We start from the raw sequence: 18,353 nt of genomic DNA on the forward strand, positions 1-18,353 counted from the left end.
CCATTGTACTTCGTTCAGTTACGTATTGCTAGAAGACACATCCAGAATACAGCAAACACAGAGTCGTGACACCAGCTTAACAAACCACTGAATTGAGAGTAGGACCCCCGTTGAAGGGAATCAGAAAAGAACTGGAAGAGCTTGAAGGCTCGAGACCCAGGCGTACAACAATGCCAAGCAACCAGCTTCCAGGGGACTAACCCTACCTAAAGACTATACATGGACTGACCCTGGACTCTGACCTCATAGGTGCAATGAATATCTAGTAAGAGCACCAGTGGAAGAGAAAGCCCTGTGTCCTGCTAAGACCCCAGTGAACTAGATTGTTGGGGGTAGGGCGGCAAGGGGGGGGATGGAGAGGGGAACACCCATAAAGAAGGGGAAGGGGGAGGGGAATGTTTGCCCGGAAACCGGGAAAGGGAATAACACTCGAAATGTATATAAGAAATACTCTAGTTAATAATAAAAAAAAAAAGAATGCATAGCTCCTGCCTCTGTGATGCCATGAGTAATGGGTCTCCTAACGACTGTTTTACTCATCTCCACCATCCGCTGCCCCTGTCAACCCCCATACACATCTCTTTTGACATGCGTGTATGAAATACACATAATTCCTGTATTTTAATCATATTCAACCTTCAATCAAGATAGCCTTCTCTTATCTCCCTCACACTCCTTCCGAACTACACCACCTGTTACCTATGTGTCTGTTTATAAGCTTGATTTTTATTTATGTGCATGGGTGTGTGTCTGTGTGTGGACTATAAAAATGTATCCAATCCCCTGGACCTAGAGTTACAAACAGTTGTGAGTTGCCTGCTGTAGGTGCTGGGAATCAAACTCGGGTCCTCTGCAAGAGCAGCAAGTGTTGTGGACCACTAAGCCATCTTCCCACAACCCCACAAACACTTTTTGATAACCCATTGAGTTTAGCTGAGGTAACTTACATAAACTTGGGTTAGGGGTTATTTAACAAAGCATGTGCAGCTTACCATTGGCTATATCACTGAAGAAACTTTTGTCCCATCCCCTAACAACTATTAAAAATCCACAAGTTCTTTAGGAAAGGGTGGGGGCCTTATAGGTCCCAACTAAACCAGTTAGAAATCCTTAACTGACTATAAATCATAAAGGAAGAGAAGAGCTGCATAAGCCCCTCGCCTGCCCATGATGGAATATTGACAGGCCAGATCTTCTGGTTGTAGGCAAGAAATCAAGCTGCTCTGAGTTCATAAGTGCAACAGCCATATCTGGTTCCCAACGATGGTCTGCACAACCCCTTCCTCCAACTCTATTCTTTCTACCTCTTCTTCCACAGTGTTCCCTGAACGTTGTATGGTGAAGACACAAATGACCCATTGAAGACTGAACACTCAATCATCCCTTATTTTCAGTGCTTGGGCCAATTATGAGTCTCTACATTAAAAGAACATACAAAAGGGGGTCTGAGCAACACTAATCTATAATTTTCAACCTAACTATCTGACATCCACAGGGTTTGACATGAGGATACTGTTCATCCAATATATTTCAAAGGATTTACCTAAGAATCACAAAGATGTTAGGTCACAAATGAGGGCAGTAAATGGCCTCAAGTGGCAGTTAATGGCCATTTGAGGGAATTAAAGATAACTCAGCTCTGGGCCTGCATATTTTCCACCCCTCCACAGTTACTGAAGTTTTTTATTATTGTTGTTGTTGTTATCAGTTCTTGTTATTTACATTGCAAATGTTGCCCTCCCCCCCCCCGTTAGTTGACACTGTTTGTCTTCCTATGGAGTTTCCATCTCTTCCTTTGCTTCAGTCCTCCCCCTAACTTATCCATAGGGACCCCAACCTCAGTCCAATGGTTGGCTGTAAGTATCTACATCTCTCTCAGTCAGCTACTGGTAGAGCCTCTCAGAGGCAGCCATGCCAAGCTCCTGTCTGCATAGGAACAGTAATGGTATCAGGGTTCTAATTGGTGACTCAGCTTTGTAGAGTGGTCAATGAAAGGTGCAGGTTCTTGGGGAGGGAACTGCAGGGGAGACGAGGACTTCAAGTCACGTGGATTAAAGTGAAGACTGCCTCTATCTGAGCTGAGAAAGGTGTGTCAGGGGACAAGATGGACTTTTTCCCAAGGAGCAAAATAGAGGAAGAATTTCAGAAGTTCATTTTAAAAGTGAAAGAATACTTAGAAAGATGGAGCAGAAAGGAAAAATGACAGAGAAATCAGCTAAACGTTGCCTCCAACTTACACTTCCATAGGGGAAAAGAGAGCAAAAGCTACTCCCGAAAGAAAAGCTAACCAAAGCAGAGCAGTCTCGCCCTCAAGACAGGCACACAGCATTCACATCCTGAACTATAGATGCAGAAACCTCTGGTATTGGGGTATTGGGATCAGCCTTGGATTAAAAACACCACATGGACACCCTCTTGAGAGGGTTAAAGACAGACTGCAAAGCTCAGTGTGGCCAGCAGTGGCCCCCAGTCAGCAACAAGTGGTCTGTGAAGAGCCCTCTGGTTCTAACCAAACAGTACAGACTCAGCAGAAACATAAACGGAAGAATGAGCCCACAAGTTCCCCCGACCCTCTTCCTCCATGACTGTGCTTTTCTGAAGAAGCTGCTCCAACACAGCCTCGTGTCTTCCTCTCTATTGCTTCTTCTGTGAGGTTCTTTTTCCCCCACCGTACTCTCTTAGCTGGATTTTTACTGTATTTGGGTGTTTTTTAATATATATAGTTTATCGGTTATCTCTCTTCATACAATCATTTAATTTTGTTCATCCATTTTTACAGTTTAGTGCAGTTTTTCCCTTAGCTGCTTTTTCCCTTGTTTATCCCTGTGTTTCTTACACACACACACACACACACACACACACACACACACACACACACACACACACATTTGGTACTTCCAATCATTTCACACTTTTCTTAAAGTTTTACCTTTTTCTCTTCTAGTTTTCGTTTGTGGACATTTTCATTATTGGCAAGTCCTTTTTCCCCTATCTTCCTTTTTCCCAAGTCTAGAAAAAGAAGCAGACATTGAAATACAAAAGGAATTCAGAACTTTAAACAGACTTCATAAGAGAAAAACCTCTTCACACCATTTTTATAATCAGAAAATAAAAAATGTTAAGCAAAGAACAAATCTTAGGAACTGTAGGTGGAAAACACCAACTCATCCACAGGACACAAATTCCAGAATACATAAAGCCTCTCATGTGCAATCCTAAAAGCCAGGAAAGCATGGAATGATAGGCTTGAGTCCAGAAAGTGAGTAGCATCTAAGCAAGATTGATGTATCCACCATTGGCAATCTTTCTAAATTGGTAACAAAGTTACTTGTATGGCAAGCAAACTGTAAGCAAGTTCATTACAGCCAAGACAACACTAGGGAAAATGGTTTTTTAAATTCTATACAGAGTAGGAAGAATGACACCCTCCATCAAAAAGGCACAGGAAAGAACAGATTTTGTGAGAGGAATCTATGTCCTGGATTGGCAGAAAAACTGTGGTGAAATGTACTAACAAACACAATCTACAGATTTAATGCAACCATCACAATTCTAGTGACTTTTACAGAACTAGAACAAGTACTAAGCTTATACGGAAACACAAAAGACCATGAAGAGACTAAGCAGGACAAACCCTGCAGAGCCATCACATCACCTGATCTAACGCTATCCCACAGAGGCATAATGACAAAGACTGCAAGGTGCGTCCATCTGTTTAGATGTATAGACCAATAGCCTGTAAGAGGGCCCATAACCTGCACTTCTGTGGACAGATCATTTTTGACAAAAATGTCAAAAACATAAACATGCATTTGAAAAAAACAAGCTGCAAGTTAGACATCCAAAAGGACTACCTTTGGATCCATATCTGTCATCCTGCACAAAATTAATTCAAAGTTGGGTCAAAGGCTTTGATTTAAAACCTGAAGACTTGAAACTGCATAGGAAAAAAACTTTGAAGTGTAAGGGCAGGCAAGAACTTTCTGAATAGAACCTCCATAACAACAGAAATATTCTCAAGAATTGACAAGGGTGATTACATAAAACTAAATGGCTTCTGCACAGTAAAAGAAACTATAGATATAATGATAGTCCAGCTACAGAATGAAAAAAAAAAAAACCATTGCCAACTGTACTTTAACAATGTATTGGCTCTTGGAATATATAAAGAACTATAAAAATTAAACACCAAAGTATAAAACTTCCACTCGATAAGGGAGACAATGGACTGCATGAAGAGATATAGGTGGCCAAAAATATTTATCATCAGGAAATTGCAGATAAAAACTAAAATAACAGTATATATCTTACTCTAGTCGGTATGGCTGTCATTAAGAAAACAACTGAAAACCTGTGGCAATGGACGAAGGGACACCTTGTTGGTGGCGGTGTTCTAATATCAGTCAGGGGCAGAGCAGACGGCAGTCCTTTGTTCATCGTAGCGTGATGTCTGGCTCGGTGGCTTAAGCTGTTTTATGCCTAGGAGACCTAAAAATCAAATCAAATCCAGGCAGTGCAGCACCAGAGGAAGAAAACAGAGATCTGAATTCGGCCATGCCGTGTGTTGCAAGCCCTCAAACCTACAGCATGGGAGGTCCATAGACACACAGGGTCCCGCCTACCACCAGCCAGCACAGCCCAGGAAGAGGAGGACAGAAACCTGAAGACCGCCATGCCACCCACAGACCCTCCCTCGGATGCCTGGCACAGGCGGCTAAAACCACAACTTGCCATCATGCCACACAGCGCAGAGAATGTCACCGAGGGGCCAGCCTGCATCAGGAGCCACCACAATGCATGAGTGCGTGGTGGACAGATGAGAGAGAAAGAGAAGTGGAGCACCTCAGCAGCAGTCTGTTGTAAGTGAAGCCATGGTCAGATCCCAGCCTCAGCTGCTGCTGGAAGTCATGTCTGGGTCTGAGGCCACACAGCATAGCGGCAGGGTTGCTGTTGATATCTGAGAACATAGGGACGTCCCTGGTCTGAGCAGGCACCTAAGTCGATATGAATGTTCAGGAAGTGCATAACTGTCCCGCCCCTCACTGGCTATAGCTCTCTATAGAGATGGCCCCTCCGCTCACCAGTGGCAGAACTGGGAAGATCAGGCCCTGTGCCTCGCCCAGGTAGCAGAATGGAGCTGGCCCTAGCAGTAAGTGAAACAGCTCCAAGGGCAGGATTGTGGGAGAGTTGACCCCTTCACTCTTCTGCCATGGGCTGGCACAGGTGCACGGGTGATGACCTGTCCTACCCCTCACCACAGGCTAACCCTACCCCTTAACAGCTGCAGCACTCCGGTGAGTGGGTCTTGCACCTAACCTGAACAGCACAGCAGAGTTGAAGATGATGGTCGGGGCACAGGTGAGCTAGCACCAAGAGCTGGGCCCATGACAAGTCTGCTACAAGATGGTGTGTGTACACTGATGATGTCCTCTCCCCTCCAACCCCACTTGACACCTTCAGCAGTTAGGAAAGCTGGCCCATGGGGTATGGGGGCTGGAGAGCTAGCCCTGCCCCTCACTGCATGTAACACCTCACCAGGGCAACAGTGGATCTAGTCCTCATGGCAAAGGTATGAGTGAAACAGAGCTGAAGGTGTGAGAGCAAGAGAGGTGTCCCAGCCGTTTATAGGCTGCAGCACTTAGGAAGGAGGGTGCAGTGTCTTGACTGGGCAGCTCAGCTGAGCTGTCTCTGGAAGCGTGGGTGTGGATGAGCCAGCCTGAGCGAGGCCAGGGCCTGATCTCCCAAGTTCTACAACTGGTGAGAGGAGGGGCCATCTCTATAGACAGCTACAGCCAGTGAGGGGCGGGACTGTTATGCATAGCCCCTGGACATTCACATCAACTTAGGAGCCTGCTCAGAAAAGGGACGTCCCCATGTTTTCTGGGGGACATGAGCCTCAGATATCAACAGCAACCCTGCCGCTATGCTGTGTAGCCTCAGACTCAGACATGACCCCCAGCAGCAGCTGAGGCTAGGATCTGACCATGGCTTGAGAACAAGAGAGCTGACTTGGCCTCCTGCCGATGGTGACATTGGGTAGCCTAGCCAGAGCAGAACTGGAGAGTTCATCCTGGTGGGACAGATAGGGGAGAGCCAGTGAGCTATCCAGCTCAGACACTATCCAGGCCCAGATCCAGGGCTGTGTTGATGTACCCCAAAATATATATCATCTGTGAATGGGTTGGGACAAGTGAAAGGGTTAGTTCTGCTGTCCCAAAGCTGTAGGAATTCCATGACACAGGGAAACAACAGGATAACCAGAAGGAAGACTGGTAAGGAGCCGATACTGATGGTGACACAGAAGCCAGAGATCTATTTGCAAATGAGGATGTGTGGACAGAGGGACACACTTTGGAACACACTGTGACACACTGCAGTTTCCATGATGAGATGTTTTCCATGCTTTTGTTCTTTGTGTGTAGGAGGGAGGGAGAGGTTGCAAGAGCAAAGGGCAGATATGAGGGTAAAGGGATATCAGTGGGGCTATTTAACTATTGTTCTAATGTCCCTTATTTTTCCATCTAGTCTCTGGATATATTTATCATTCTTTTAAGTCTAAATAATTCACTCCAGTATCCTCTGTAGAACTGGCTTAGTTGTCATAATTCCATTAACTTGATTTTATCATGGGATTTTTTTTTCTTTTTCTATCACTTGCAACGAGTATTTTTGCTGAGTATAGTGACCTAAGTAGGCAGCTGTAGTCTTTATTGAAATCATCATCACAAGCCCTCCAGACTTTTAAAGTTTCTGTTGAGAAATCTATTGTTCTTCTGGTGGGGTTGCTTCCTGGTGTGGCTTGAGCTTCAATAGGCATAAATTTTTTGTATCCTACTTTTAAGAAGGGTTCAACCTCTCCTCTAGCCCACCACACAGCAAAGGTAGTGGAAGAAAACAGTTATTAGGATATGAGGGAAGAGGACCTGTTCAGCATTTCTTTGGGGGTGAGCTCAATCTTCTTTGACAGCACTTCAGTCTCATAGCAAACACCAAATATGACTCAGCAGCCCCAGGCCAGTCCTCTAGGCAGGCAGACACTGCAGGGGATCCAGCATCTACAGTCCAATCCTTTTGGCAGGCAGACACCAGGCATGAATCAGTGGCTGTACTTAAACCCTGAAGAAACTGCCAGGCTCACCAACAGGCCTGAGGTGGGTGGGTTGCGACAGAGTTGAGGTGCGTAATTCAGATGTTATATTCTCAAGTGAGGAGTCCAGGATGTCTTCTGTGACCTCTGTATTGCTTCCAGAGTAGGATAGTAACTGCTAAAGCAACCACCACTTCTGGATGTGTCCAGTAGTAGGCAAAAGTCACAGTAGCCCATTAACAGTTAGCCCTGTTACTTCAATAACAACTGGAGAATGAATAAAAATGACTAACATGGTGCATACTAGGATTTTAGTTGTTAACATCAACAGTGAAAAGAAGGTAGTGAGGATAGGAAGAGGAATTAATACCAGATCAACTTTGAAACTATCAAGATGTGCAAAGAAGCTGGGAGGGGAAGCTGGGGTACTATTAGGGTCCCTGGCATTTGGAGGCTGTTAAGCTATGGAAGGTTATATCTTAACCTATATGTAAGAGAAGATGAATGGGAAATGGAAGGAGATAAATGAGTGAAAATGAGAAAGAAAGAATATGAGTCATGCAGGGGAAGAATAATACCAAGTTATAATAATAGACTGAGTGGCAAAGCATACAGAACAATCCCAAAAGCTAACTAGGCAGTATGCAAACTAAAGCTAGGCCACTATGGGATATGAATGCAAGAGTGAAGATTAGGAAATGCAAAATAAAAACTACTGAAAGTGAACCAAAAAATTAACAATAATAAAAATGCTAAGTGTACTAAAAAGTACATTTCAATTTTTAAAAATCGGTCTGTTCTCCATGGGATTTGAATCCCTTCCTTCCTTGTGCTATTTCATGTAGCAAACTGTACTGATGAGGAGGATGTAATTTGAGATTCCAGTTCACACCTGTAGAATTCATGTGTGTTATGTATTACCCCAGTGGGACTTAATTAGACCAGACACCATCTAGAATGAAGTTCTGGCACAACCACACCAAACTCGATGCTATAATGCTCATTTCTCTCCTCAAGATTATCTTCAGCTTGGCTTAGTACTATGGGGCAGAAGGGTGACTGAAGGTTTTGGTTTGGGTATTTTAGGGAATATGTGTGTATGTATGTGGCTAGGAAGGGAGGTTATAGTGGGTGCATAGACCTCAGCCAATCTCTAATTGTCCTTTAATTTATTCAGTTCCTAGGCTTCACTTCACTGCCAATAGTTATGCACCCAACCCTTGGCTGCCCAGAGCATGTGTATGAACAGAAGGGTTTCTCTGGCAGTTTTCACAGCCCTCGCTGGAACATCTTGATGCAATTAGGCCTCATGCCTTGTTATTCCTGCCTGGAAATATTACTTAGCTTAGTAGGCTTACGTCTCTATGCTAGGGATGCATGCGATTGTATTTTTGTTCTATCTAGGGACTACTGCTAGAGCTCCCTATAGATTGATCTTCATATTTAACTTCCTCTACCTAGCACCAATAACCTTACAAATCTATGGACAGAACAAAGCATCTTCAAACCAGCTAACTTACCACCTTCTTCCTCAATGATCTATCCAAAGAAGGCCATTCGAATATAACACATATATGCCAAATCACGTCACCTTGGGAACAAAACTGGAATGGTAAAAACAACCAAATAATATGTCGGTGGCAGACAAATAGAGGAAGACAGAGAACTCAGAATTCAGCTTACCACACTAATAGAATAAGCCAGAACCCACAGCAACAAATATGTAAATGTCAGTGGCTTAGCCCCACTGAGGTTAGTAAACCCTGACCCACTTACTGTTTTCTCTTTCATGTGAAGTGAAATGGCTGTAGCCTAATGTCCTCCTGAAAACAAGAGACACATCTTCATTTTTCAGACTGGGACCAGATTTTTGTGCCATGTTGTGCCATGCACACATGCACACGCAGGAAAAAACTTGACTTGTGCCCACATGCCTGTCTTCATGGACAAGTGGAAACAGGCATAAGGAAGCCCTCATCCTCAAGTGACCTCCTTCGTCTCCGTCCTTTCTGGCCAAGAGGACCAGCCATCTCTTATGATGGTAATTTACTACCCAAAGACAACAAGTCCATCTGAAGCAAGAACTGACTACCTAGGACTCTATTGTGACTGAGAAACTGGAAAGAAAATATTGGACCAGAGACTTCAAGGCAGCTGACAAGAATATTCCAGTGCCAGGTAGGGAAGCCAACGTCCCTCAAACTTTGCAGAGAGAAAGTTATTTGTTTCTGACACGCAGGATAATCCTCTCTATTACTCATAAGAAAAGAACCTCCCTTAAAAGACTGTTTAGTGATGGAAAAATTACTTAATGATAACAACAACAACAAAAACATGTTTCTGGAATTGTTATATCTAAGGATGTCACTAATGTAGCTTGTGAATTGTGTTTGGGGTAATTGAAAGATGTGTGTTTATGCTTACTGACTCCCTCTCCTTCTCCCTCCTTTTCTCTATCTCCCTTCCACAAACAAGTTTAAAAAATTACTCTGAGGATTTATTTGACTTTGGTGAGGGTAAAGTGGGAAGCAATGTTAAGAATGAGTTTATTGAAATGCTTCCCCCAGAATTCTATTCCCATCATCTTAGTGCATTAAGTCCAGGAACCACACAGGTTGTTTTTATTGATACTTAGCCTTTCCTCAATAGATCAATCAATACCCAACATGGACACTCTACAGGATCATAGATCCCAGCAGACCCTCATCAATGCTCCTGACACATCCTTTGCCTGCAAATAATAAATCCCATATTAAAGGTTTCTTCTAGAGTAGAGATCCCAGCCCCATAACCCTCAGCCACCATTGTGTTACCAAACACAGCTTCATCATGATCGTCTGCTGCTATAGTCATGTACCGTTCAAACCAGATCCTGTTGACTCCGGGATGTTTCTCTAGTGCTGCCAGCTCATGCAGTCCACTCCCATGTTACAGTCCCCCATTCTCTATCTGGAAAAAATTATCTCCTAGGCAGAACCAGAGAGACTTTTACCGTTTTTGAACTCTGTTTAAAGATATTATTTAAAAAAACTTTAATTGAGGAAAAAAAAAAAGGTAACCTCTCAGAATTTACATTTTTCAGTAGTGTAGTCTCTGCACACCTACACAACTTAAAATGGTTTTATGACAACTATAAAGTGGATGTAGAATATGAACTATTTAAAATAAACAAAAATAATAATTGACTAATGTGCAATGTAAAGGTATATAGATAATAGACAGGAGGATAGAATGTGTCCTTAGTTACCCTGAGATGCCCCAGGGGAAGCCTCTAGGCAGCTTGTGCTGCCTTCTAGAAGAAGCCTATACCACAGCATCCGTTTTACAGTCAGACCATACACAGTATCCAGTGCCCCCATAGTTTCATGAAAATATCTAGAAACCTATTATTCCTTTTATTAACTGATTTGTGTTCATTGTGCTCTACATAAATTAACTTATCCAAAATACTATCGATGGATATTTAGTATTTCTATTCTTTTCACCTTTTAAAAAATAACACAGTCTATACAGACATCTGGGCACACTTAGCCCTCATCTCCCACCCCAGGATGGCCTAAGGGGTTTTCCTTCCTCACACAGATGCTGCTCCTATTGGATGAATTTGTCCCTGGTGTATACTCTGATATGCATGCACTAAGTGCACAAACAGTTGATTTAGGTCTAAGTTTTGTTTTTTAATGTCATATACATACAATATTAATTTCTAACTCACAGAGTCTTATGGACAGCTAAATATAATGATCCATATATGATGTCTGGCATTTATAAGTTCTCAACAAATGTCAACTTTTATGGTTGCTATCGCTTCCATAACTACAGAGAAAGGCACTTTCATTCTCTTTAGGATGTGTGTTGGTTGAAATCATCAGCTATTTTACATAGTTAATTTTTATTGAAAATTTCCCTTTTCTTTCTATTTCCAATTTGATTATTTTTCTTTCTCCATCTTCTGGTGAAACACATGTAGAATCTGCCATTTCAGATTAGCAAAACCCCTAGTAACAAAAAACAGGTCTCTCTAATCTTGGTTAGAGTTGCAATTTCTCTAAAAGAGTTGAATGTTGTAGTGGCCAGTGCTAACCTTCTGTATTGAACTATCATTGATCTATATTATTAGTTTTTTAATTGCTTTTTTAAATTTAATTTGCAAATGTCTGACAAGCATTTACCAATTAAATATAATGGACCAGAATTCCCAAAAACCTGGCTAATAAAATAGCAAACATCTAACTATCCAGTATGGAAGAGAGAATCCAACAGCTGTTAAGAGCAAACAGGATCCATAGTCCTAACAACCTATCTATAAAGCCAACTCCATGGTAGAGAGAATTCCTGGAGCTGAATCTTGAGCGACAGCTCTTTCTGAGCTACCCTAGGGAGGAAAGAGTGTTCAGAAGCAGAGATGCCTTGTATTGTGGAGGCCATGGTAGGATTGTAAGGAGTTTGTGGTGGTAGGAAGAAGATGGGAATGGATGGTTACAAGAGAAACAAAACTGTAGTAAATGAAGCTGGAACTCAAAGCAAGCTTTCAGTGTCTTTCATTGGTTGCTATGGAGACACTAATTTCAAAGGTGGCATGAATGTCTTGATGAGAGTTGAGCTTCACCTGTCCCGTAACAACAGCTCAATCCATGAGTAAAAGCTTATTTTTCCTCTTTATTGATGGTTGCCGTTGTCTCATATGTCATCCATAACTCAATTCCAAAGGATTTGAACCTTGAGTATAGATAGATATATAGATGGTATAGATAAATAGATATAGATGATATAGATAGAGATAATTTCATTACCTTCTATGAAACATCATTAAAGCAAAGAAGTTCAAATAGAAAGACGTGCTTAGTTATTATTAACTAAGGGATGCTACTGAGTTCTAAGTTAATATCAAATAAAGTTTATAATTTGCAGAAGCCCCCACATACACACCTACTCAGCCCAGGAAAAGTTGCAAAGAACTAGCTATTCAATTTGTTTGTTTTCCTTCTTTTTAAACTTATTTTATTTGTGTGTGAGTGAATGCCATGTACTTATGGGTACAGAGGCCAGAAGCTAGTGTCAGATTCCTTGCAGCCGGATTCACAGGCAGTTGTGAGCTGTGTAGAGTGATGGGAACTAAAGTCCTATGGAAGAGCAGCAAGTGCCATTAACTGATGGCCCACCTCTCCAGTCCGTTTCTTTATTTTTAAATGAACAAATAATAAGTAGTCCTATGTGATGTACTGCTAAAGAAAAAGATACAATATGTAGTATATATAAAATAATATATTATCTTCTAAGAATTCAAGTCTCGCCTATGAAAACAAGCATTTCTCTGTCAGAGAAGCCCAAGGGCTTCCACGCATGCTTGGAGAGAGGGTGAAGCTTTAGCAGCTGACCCACTGCTCTGTTCCTCTTCAGTGAGGAGGGTTTTTGTACAGCCAGACAATGGAGAACTACCACTGTGGTGGACGTTCGGTGGAGGCACCAAGGTGGAATTGAAACGTAAGTAGAATCCAAACTCTCTTTCTTACATTGTCTATGTCTTGTGGCTTCTATGTCTAAAAGTGATGTATAAAATCTGACTCTGAAACCAGATCCTGGCATTCTCCAGGGCAAAGATACATAACTCCATAAGCAAAGCTGGGAATAGGCTGTACATGTTCTCTGTCAGTGTAATAATTAGGGCAAGTGGTAGTTTAAGAGATGTTCAAAGAAGCAGGGTAGCCTGCTCTAGACAAACCCTTGCTCAGTGCTCAGAAAGCCATGCTCAGTTTTTGTATGGGGGGTGAGTCAAGGGAAACCAGTGTGTGAACACGTTTGGAGCTGGGACCAAGGTGGAACTGAAACGTAAGTAGAATCCAAACTCTCTTTCTTACATTGTCTATGTCTTGTGGCTTCTATGTTTAAAAGTGATGTATAAAATCTGACTCTGAAACCAGATCCTGGCATTCTCCAGGGCAAAGATACATAACTCCATAAACAAAGCTGGGAATAGGCTGTACATGTTCTCTGTCAGTGTAATAATTAGGGCAAGTGGTAGTTTAAGAGATGTTCAAAGAAGCAGGGTAGCCTGCTCTAGACAAACCCTTGCCTAGTGCTCAGAAAGCCATGCTCAGTTTTTGTATGGGGGGTGAGTCAAGGGATACCAGTGTGTGTACACGTTTGGAGCTGGGACCAAGGTGGAACTGAAACGTAAGTAGAATCCAAACTCTCTTTCTTACATTGTCTATGTCTTGTGGCTTCTATGTTTAAAAGTGATGTATAAAATCTGACTCTGAAACCAGAGCCTGGCATTCTCCAGGACAAAGATACATAACTCCATAAGCAAAGCTGGGAATAAGCTGTACATGTTCTCTGTCAGTGTAATAATTAGGACAAGTGGTAGTTTAAGAGATGTTCAAAGAAGCAGGGTAGCCTGCTCTAGACAAACCCTTGCTCAGTGCTCAGAAAGCCATGCTCAGTTTTTGTATGGGGGGTGAGTCAAGGGATACCAGTGTGTGTACACGTTTGGAGCTGGGACCAAGGTGGAACTGAAACGTAAGTAGTCTTCTCAACTGATTGTTCACTGTGTCTAATCTTGTTACTTTGTTCTTTGTTGTGTGTTTTCCTTAATGGGAATTCGGGGATGTAGCAAATTCCATTCTCAGACAGGTGTTAAGGAGGTTGGCCAGTGGCTAATTTTTAGGCTTTCTAAACCAAAGTAACTAAATTAGGAGAAGAGGGATAATTGTCTACCAAAGGAGGTTTTTATAGAGGTAGAAGTTAAAGTAAATCACTGTAAATCATGATCAGTGATGAGACCAGACTGGAAATAAAACCTAAGTGCATTTTTGCTCAACCGTTTGTGACGTTTTGGTCCCATTTTGTCCTTTGTGTTAGTGTGTGACTTTATCCAATATATATATATATATTTATATTGGATGAATAACTATTCTTGGTTACCCAAAAGTTAAATAGAAGAGAACCAAAAATCTAACTAATGTAGAAGCTGAGCAAACAGACTGACTTCATGTCAGATTTGTGGAGAAAAGTAAGATTGTGGGAGGAATGAGAAACAGTTTTTCTCTGAACTTGGCATGGCTAATTGGCTCGGCTTCAGGCAGGTTTTTGTAAAGGGGGGCTTTGACATGAATCACTGTGATTCGTGTTCGGCTCAGGGACGAAGTTGGAAATAAAACGTAAGTAGATTTTTTTGCTCAATTATTTGTGACATTTTGGTTCTGTTGGGTAACTTATGTGAATTTGTAGCATTTTGGATAAACGAGCCATTCCTGGCAACCTATACATCAATAAAAGATCTCCCAGAAAAAGATCAGCCAGTGTGAAAGCTGAGCAAAAAAACTCATGTTAGACTTGTGAGACCAGTTTTGTAAGGAAGATGTAGAAGAAAGAGCTGGGCTTTTGCTCTGAATTTGGCCCATCTGGTTAGATTAGCTCACGGGCAGGTTTTTGTAGAGGTGCATATGTCAGAGTCTTCACTGTGGCTCACGTTCGGTTCTGGGACCAAGCTGGAGATCAAACGTAAGTACATTTTTCTCATCTTTTTTTATGTGTGAGACATAGGTTTTCGTGTTAGGAATTAAAGACAGTTCAGAAATTCTTGAGAAAATGAAGAGGGCTCATTATCAGTTGATATGGCATACGTGTCAGATTTTCTGATGATCACGCTATTAAGATTAAGGACAAAAAGAGGCTTTAGTTGAGGAGAAATAATTAATGCTGTGGTCACCATCCAAGAGACTGGACCAGAGAGTAAACATAAGTGGTTATTGAGATCCGGGTCTTGCTGCAGATAGCATTGTCTTCTAGAAGTTTAACTGGGAGATTTGGGAGGGGGATGAGGAATGAGGACACTTCAAGATAAAAGAGGGCTAAAGTCAAGATCAGCTGCATAAATGGATGTGGAAGCAAAGCTTTTGAGATAAACTGAATGACTCAGAGGAAGAAAATGTGCAGATGAAAATAGGGGCTTGGAGCTCTGAGAACAGAAGTAAGTTGAGTTTCCACAAATATTGTGTTGAGCTTTGTATTAAATGTGGGATAGCATTGTTGATTGAGGAGAGCCTTAGACTGTTTTCTCTCTTCTGTCTCCTAATTATTTTATGACTACAAAACTCAGTATTATTCCCTGAAATAAAAATCAGTAAAATGTTTGAAAGTATGACTGTTTGCCACGTAGAAACGGTGGCTTACTAAATAATCAGAAGAGGCGCGATTCTTAGAGTCTAAAATCTGTCAAAAATGTCAAAATGAGAGACTCTGTAGGAACAAGTTCTCTACAGACAGCTCAGGGTCTTTTTTGGCTCATTTCTACATGAATGTAAATTTGAAATGATCTCTTTTATTATAACACTAGAAATACAATTTGGGTTTAAATTATGTGTTTTAATGGCCACGGTTTTATAAGACATCGGCCCTTCACTTTCCCAGTTATTAATCAATTGTTTTTACGCCGCCAGCAAGGGGCTGAAATGGTCCACAACCTCTTCTTTACAAATGGGTGACTTCGCGGCCACGCCAGCCATTTGGAGTTCACCCTTCCCTGCCGCTAACGGCCATGTGAACCCCGCTGTAGGGCCTTTTGCTCCGCGTGGACCACTTTCCTGAGGCACAGTGATAGGAACAGAGCCACTAATCTGAAGAGAATAGAGATGTGACAGACACTACACTAATGTAGGAAAAACAAGGGTAACTTATTGGAGATTTCAGAAATAAAATGCATCTATCTTTATATTCCCATATCTTAATTTTTCATTAGGGAATTAGAAAAGGCTTAAAACTGCTTTAGCCAGTGTTATATTAAAAGTTTTATGCATGTAGTCTTTTGGAGGTAAAATCTACAACCAGCAAAAGTCACGGTAAACCTACTTTGACTGAACCCTCATTAAACTCTGTTTAAAAATTATATTTCATATTAACTGGTTAAAATAAGATAAATTTGTGACTTGGTCTTAACTGGTTAGGTAGGATATTTTTCTTCATACAAAAAAATATGACTAATAAAAATTTAATATAAATTCCTAATACTTTAATTCTGTGATAGAAAAATGTTTAACTTGGCTACTATAATCCCGTAATTTTGAAAACTGTTTATTAATTTGTTTCTGTGGTTGACCCTTCCCTAGCTAAAGGCAACTGTTTAAGGACCCTTTAAAACCCTTAAAACTACTTTAGAGTCTTTTAAGTTATTTAACCACTTTTAACTACTTTAAAACAATGTCAACTCTGTTTCAAACTATTAATTTCTTTAAAGGGGAAAAACAGCTGGTCATAATTCTGTTGTTTTTCTTGGTAAAGGACTCTCAGTTTTCATTTTTACTACCACTCTGTCACTCAAGGGTTGGCATCTCAACAGAGGGGGCTTTCCGAGACGCCATCTGGCAGCTGCTTAAGGTCAGAAGTGAAGCCAGCCAGTTCCTCCCAGGCAGGTGGCCCAGATTACAGTTGACCTGTTCTGGTGTGGCTAAAAATTGTCCCATGTGGTTACAAACCATTAGACCAGGGTCTAGTTAGTGCTCAGAATGTTTCTGGACATCCACCCAAACACATACCCTGATTAAGGCCCCATCCATAGAGTAAGTTTAGCTTGGCCACACCAAAGGAAGCCATAGAGAGGCTGATATCAAAGTATTCTTGGAATAGGCAGGAGAAAATGAAAGCCAATCTCTGCTCCTACCTTACATGTTTGTGTTAGGGGTGTCAGATGAACTGGTCTGGTATCTCTGTCTGATGCATGGAACTATTGTAGCTGAAGAAGAACATAGTTTCATGGAAGAAAGGCAATAGAAGGAAGGCTCTGAATAGCTTCAAAGGGTCAGACCCAATTTACTTTCTAAAGTAGCTAGGGACTAGGGAATAACTCAAAACCCACAAGACTGTATACATGTGTCCTGGCTTCATTGTTCCTAATCTGTAGGGATAAGTGTGCTTTTCTGTGTGTCTGTGTGTCTGTCTATAACATGTCTATAACATGCATAATGCACTGATTTTCCTTGTTACTTCATACCATGCTCTGCGCTTCCTTCCTCAGGGGCTGATGCTGCACCAACTGTATCCATCTTCCCACCATCCACGGAACAGTTAGCAACTGGAGGTGCCTCAGTCGTGTGCCTCCTGAACAACTTCTATCCCAGAGACATCAGTGTCAAGTGGAAGGTTGATGGCAGTGAACGACGAGATGGTGTCCTGGACAGTGTTACTGATCAGGACAGCAAAGACAGCACGTACAGCATGAGCAGCACCCTCTCGTTGACCAAGGCTGACTATGAAAGTCATAACCTCTATACCTGTGAGGTTGTTCATAAGACATCATCCTCACCCGTCGTCAAGAGCTTCAACAGGAATGAGTGTTAGACCCAAAGGTCCTGAGGTGCCACCTGCTCCCCAGATCCTTCCAATCTTCCCTCCTAAGGTCTTGGAGACTTCCCCACAAGCGACCTACCACTGTTGCGGTGCTCCAAACCTCCTCCCCACCTCATCCTCCTTCCTTTCCTTGGCTTTGATCATGCTAATATTTGGGGAATATTAAATAAAGTGAATCTTTGCACTTGAGATCTTTGTCTTTCTTACTAAATAGTGGTTAACAGTTATTTATCCTGTTACCTGGTTTCTCTTCTAAAGAAGTTGAATGTTTAGTTGCCCTGAAATCCACCACACTTAAACAACAAATAAAACTCTCCCCCTTGCCCTACTTGGTTGTCCACTACATAGCAGTCCTCTCTAAAGTTCACAAGTACTATTCATGGCTTATTTCTCTGGGCCATGGTAGGTTAGAGGAGGCATACTTCCTAGTTTTCTTCTCCTACGTCACCAAAGTCCTGAAGGAGGACAGTGTTTACAAGCACATATTCTGTAATCTGTTTCAACCTTTCCAGAAACCTTGACAAAGCAATGGGGAGTCATTATCACAGGAAGGGGAGACAACCTAAATGAGCAAGCAATCGAAAAACGTTGAAGCCCATAATAGTACCTGGGCTTCATCAGCTCTTAGGCCTTCACTACGTTTTTAAATATGAGTTGTTTTTTCAAATAACATAACCTTGTTCACCCATTTCTGGGAACTGAATTTATCAACCAACGGTGCTATGAATACAAAATATCTCTTCTGAAACCAGACCCATCAGGACCCAAACAAGAGGAAAAAATGCTGTATGCTGACTCATGCTCCTCAAAAATATATATGTTCAAGTCTTAACTAAAACAGAGCCCGCAATAAAAAGGAAGAAAGAATACACATAAGCATTTATATAATCTGAGAAACCTTGTGCTTGGTGAAAAATACAAT

The 18,353-nt window shown here is 41.8% G+C and overlaps 1 non-coding gene and 1 gene segment (V, D, J or C); both read left to right on the plus strand.

The window, feature by feature from the left end:
• The first annotated feature begins 4,348 nt into the window (after window positions 1-4,348).
• LOC116904699 lies at window positions 4,349-4,492 on the plus strand. The gene has a single exon (XR_004388395.1). It is a non-coding gene; the product is annotated as a small nucleolar RNA SNORA48 (small nucleolar RNA).
• Window positions 4,493-14,487: 9,995 nt separating this feature from the next.
• On the plus strand, window positions 14,488-17,620 carry LOC116902772. The segment is given in 2 exon segments: window positions 14,488-14,590; window positions 17,100-17,620. Coding segments are annotated over 2 exon segments (381 nt in total).
• Window positions 17,621-18,353: the final 733 nt, after the last annotated feature.

Source organism: Rattus rattus, chromosome 6 (assembly GCF_011064425.1).
Source record: "Rattus rattus isolate New Zealand chromosome 6, Rrattus_CSIRO_v1, whole genome shotgun sequence".
Lineage (NCBI taxonomy): Eukaryota > Metazoa > Chordata > Mammalia > Rodentia > Muridae > Rattus > Rattus rattus.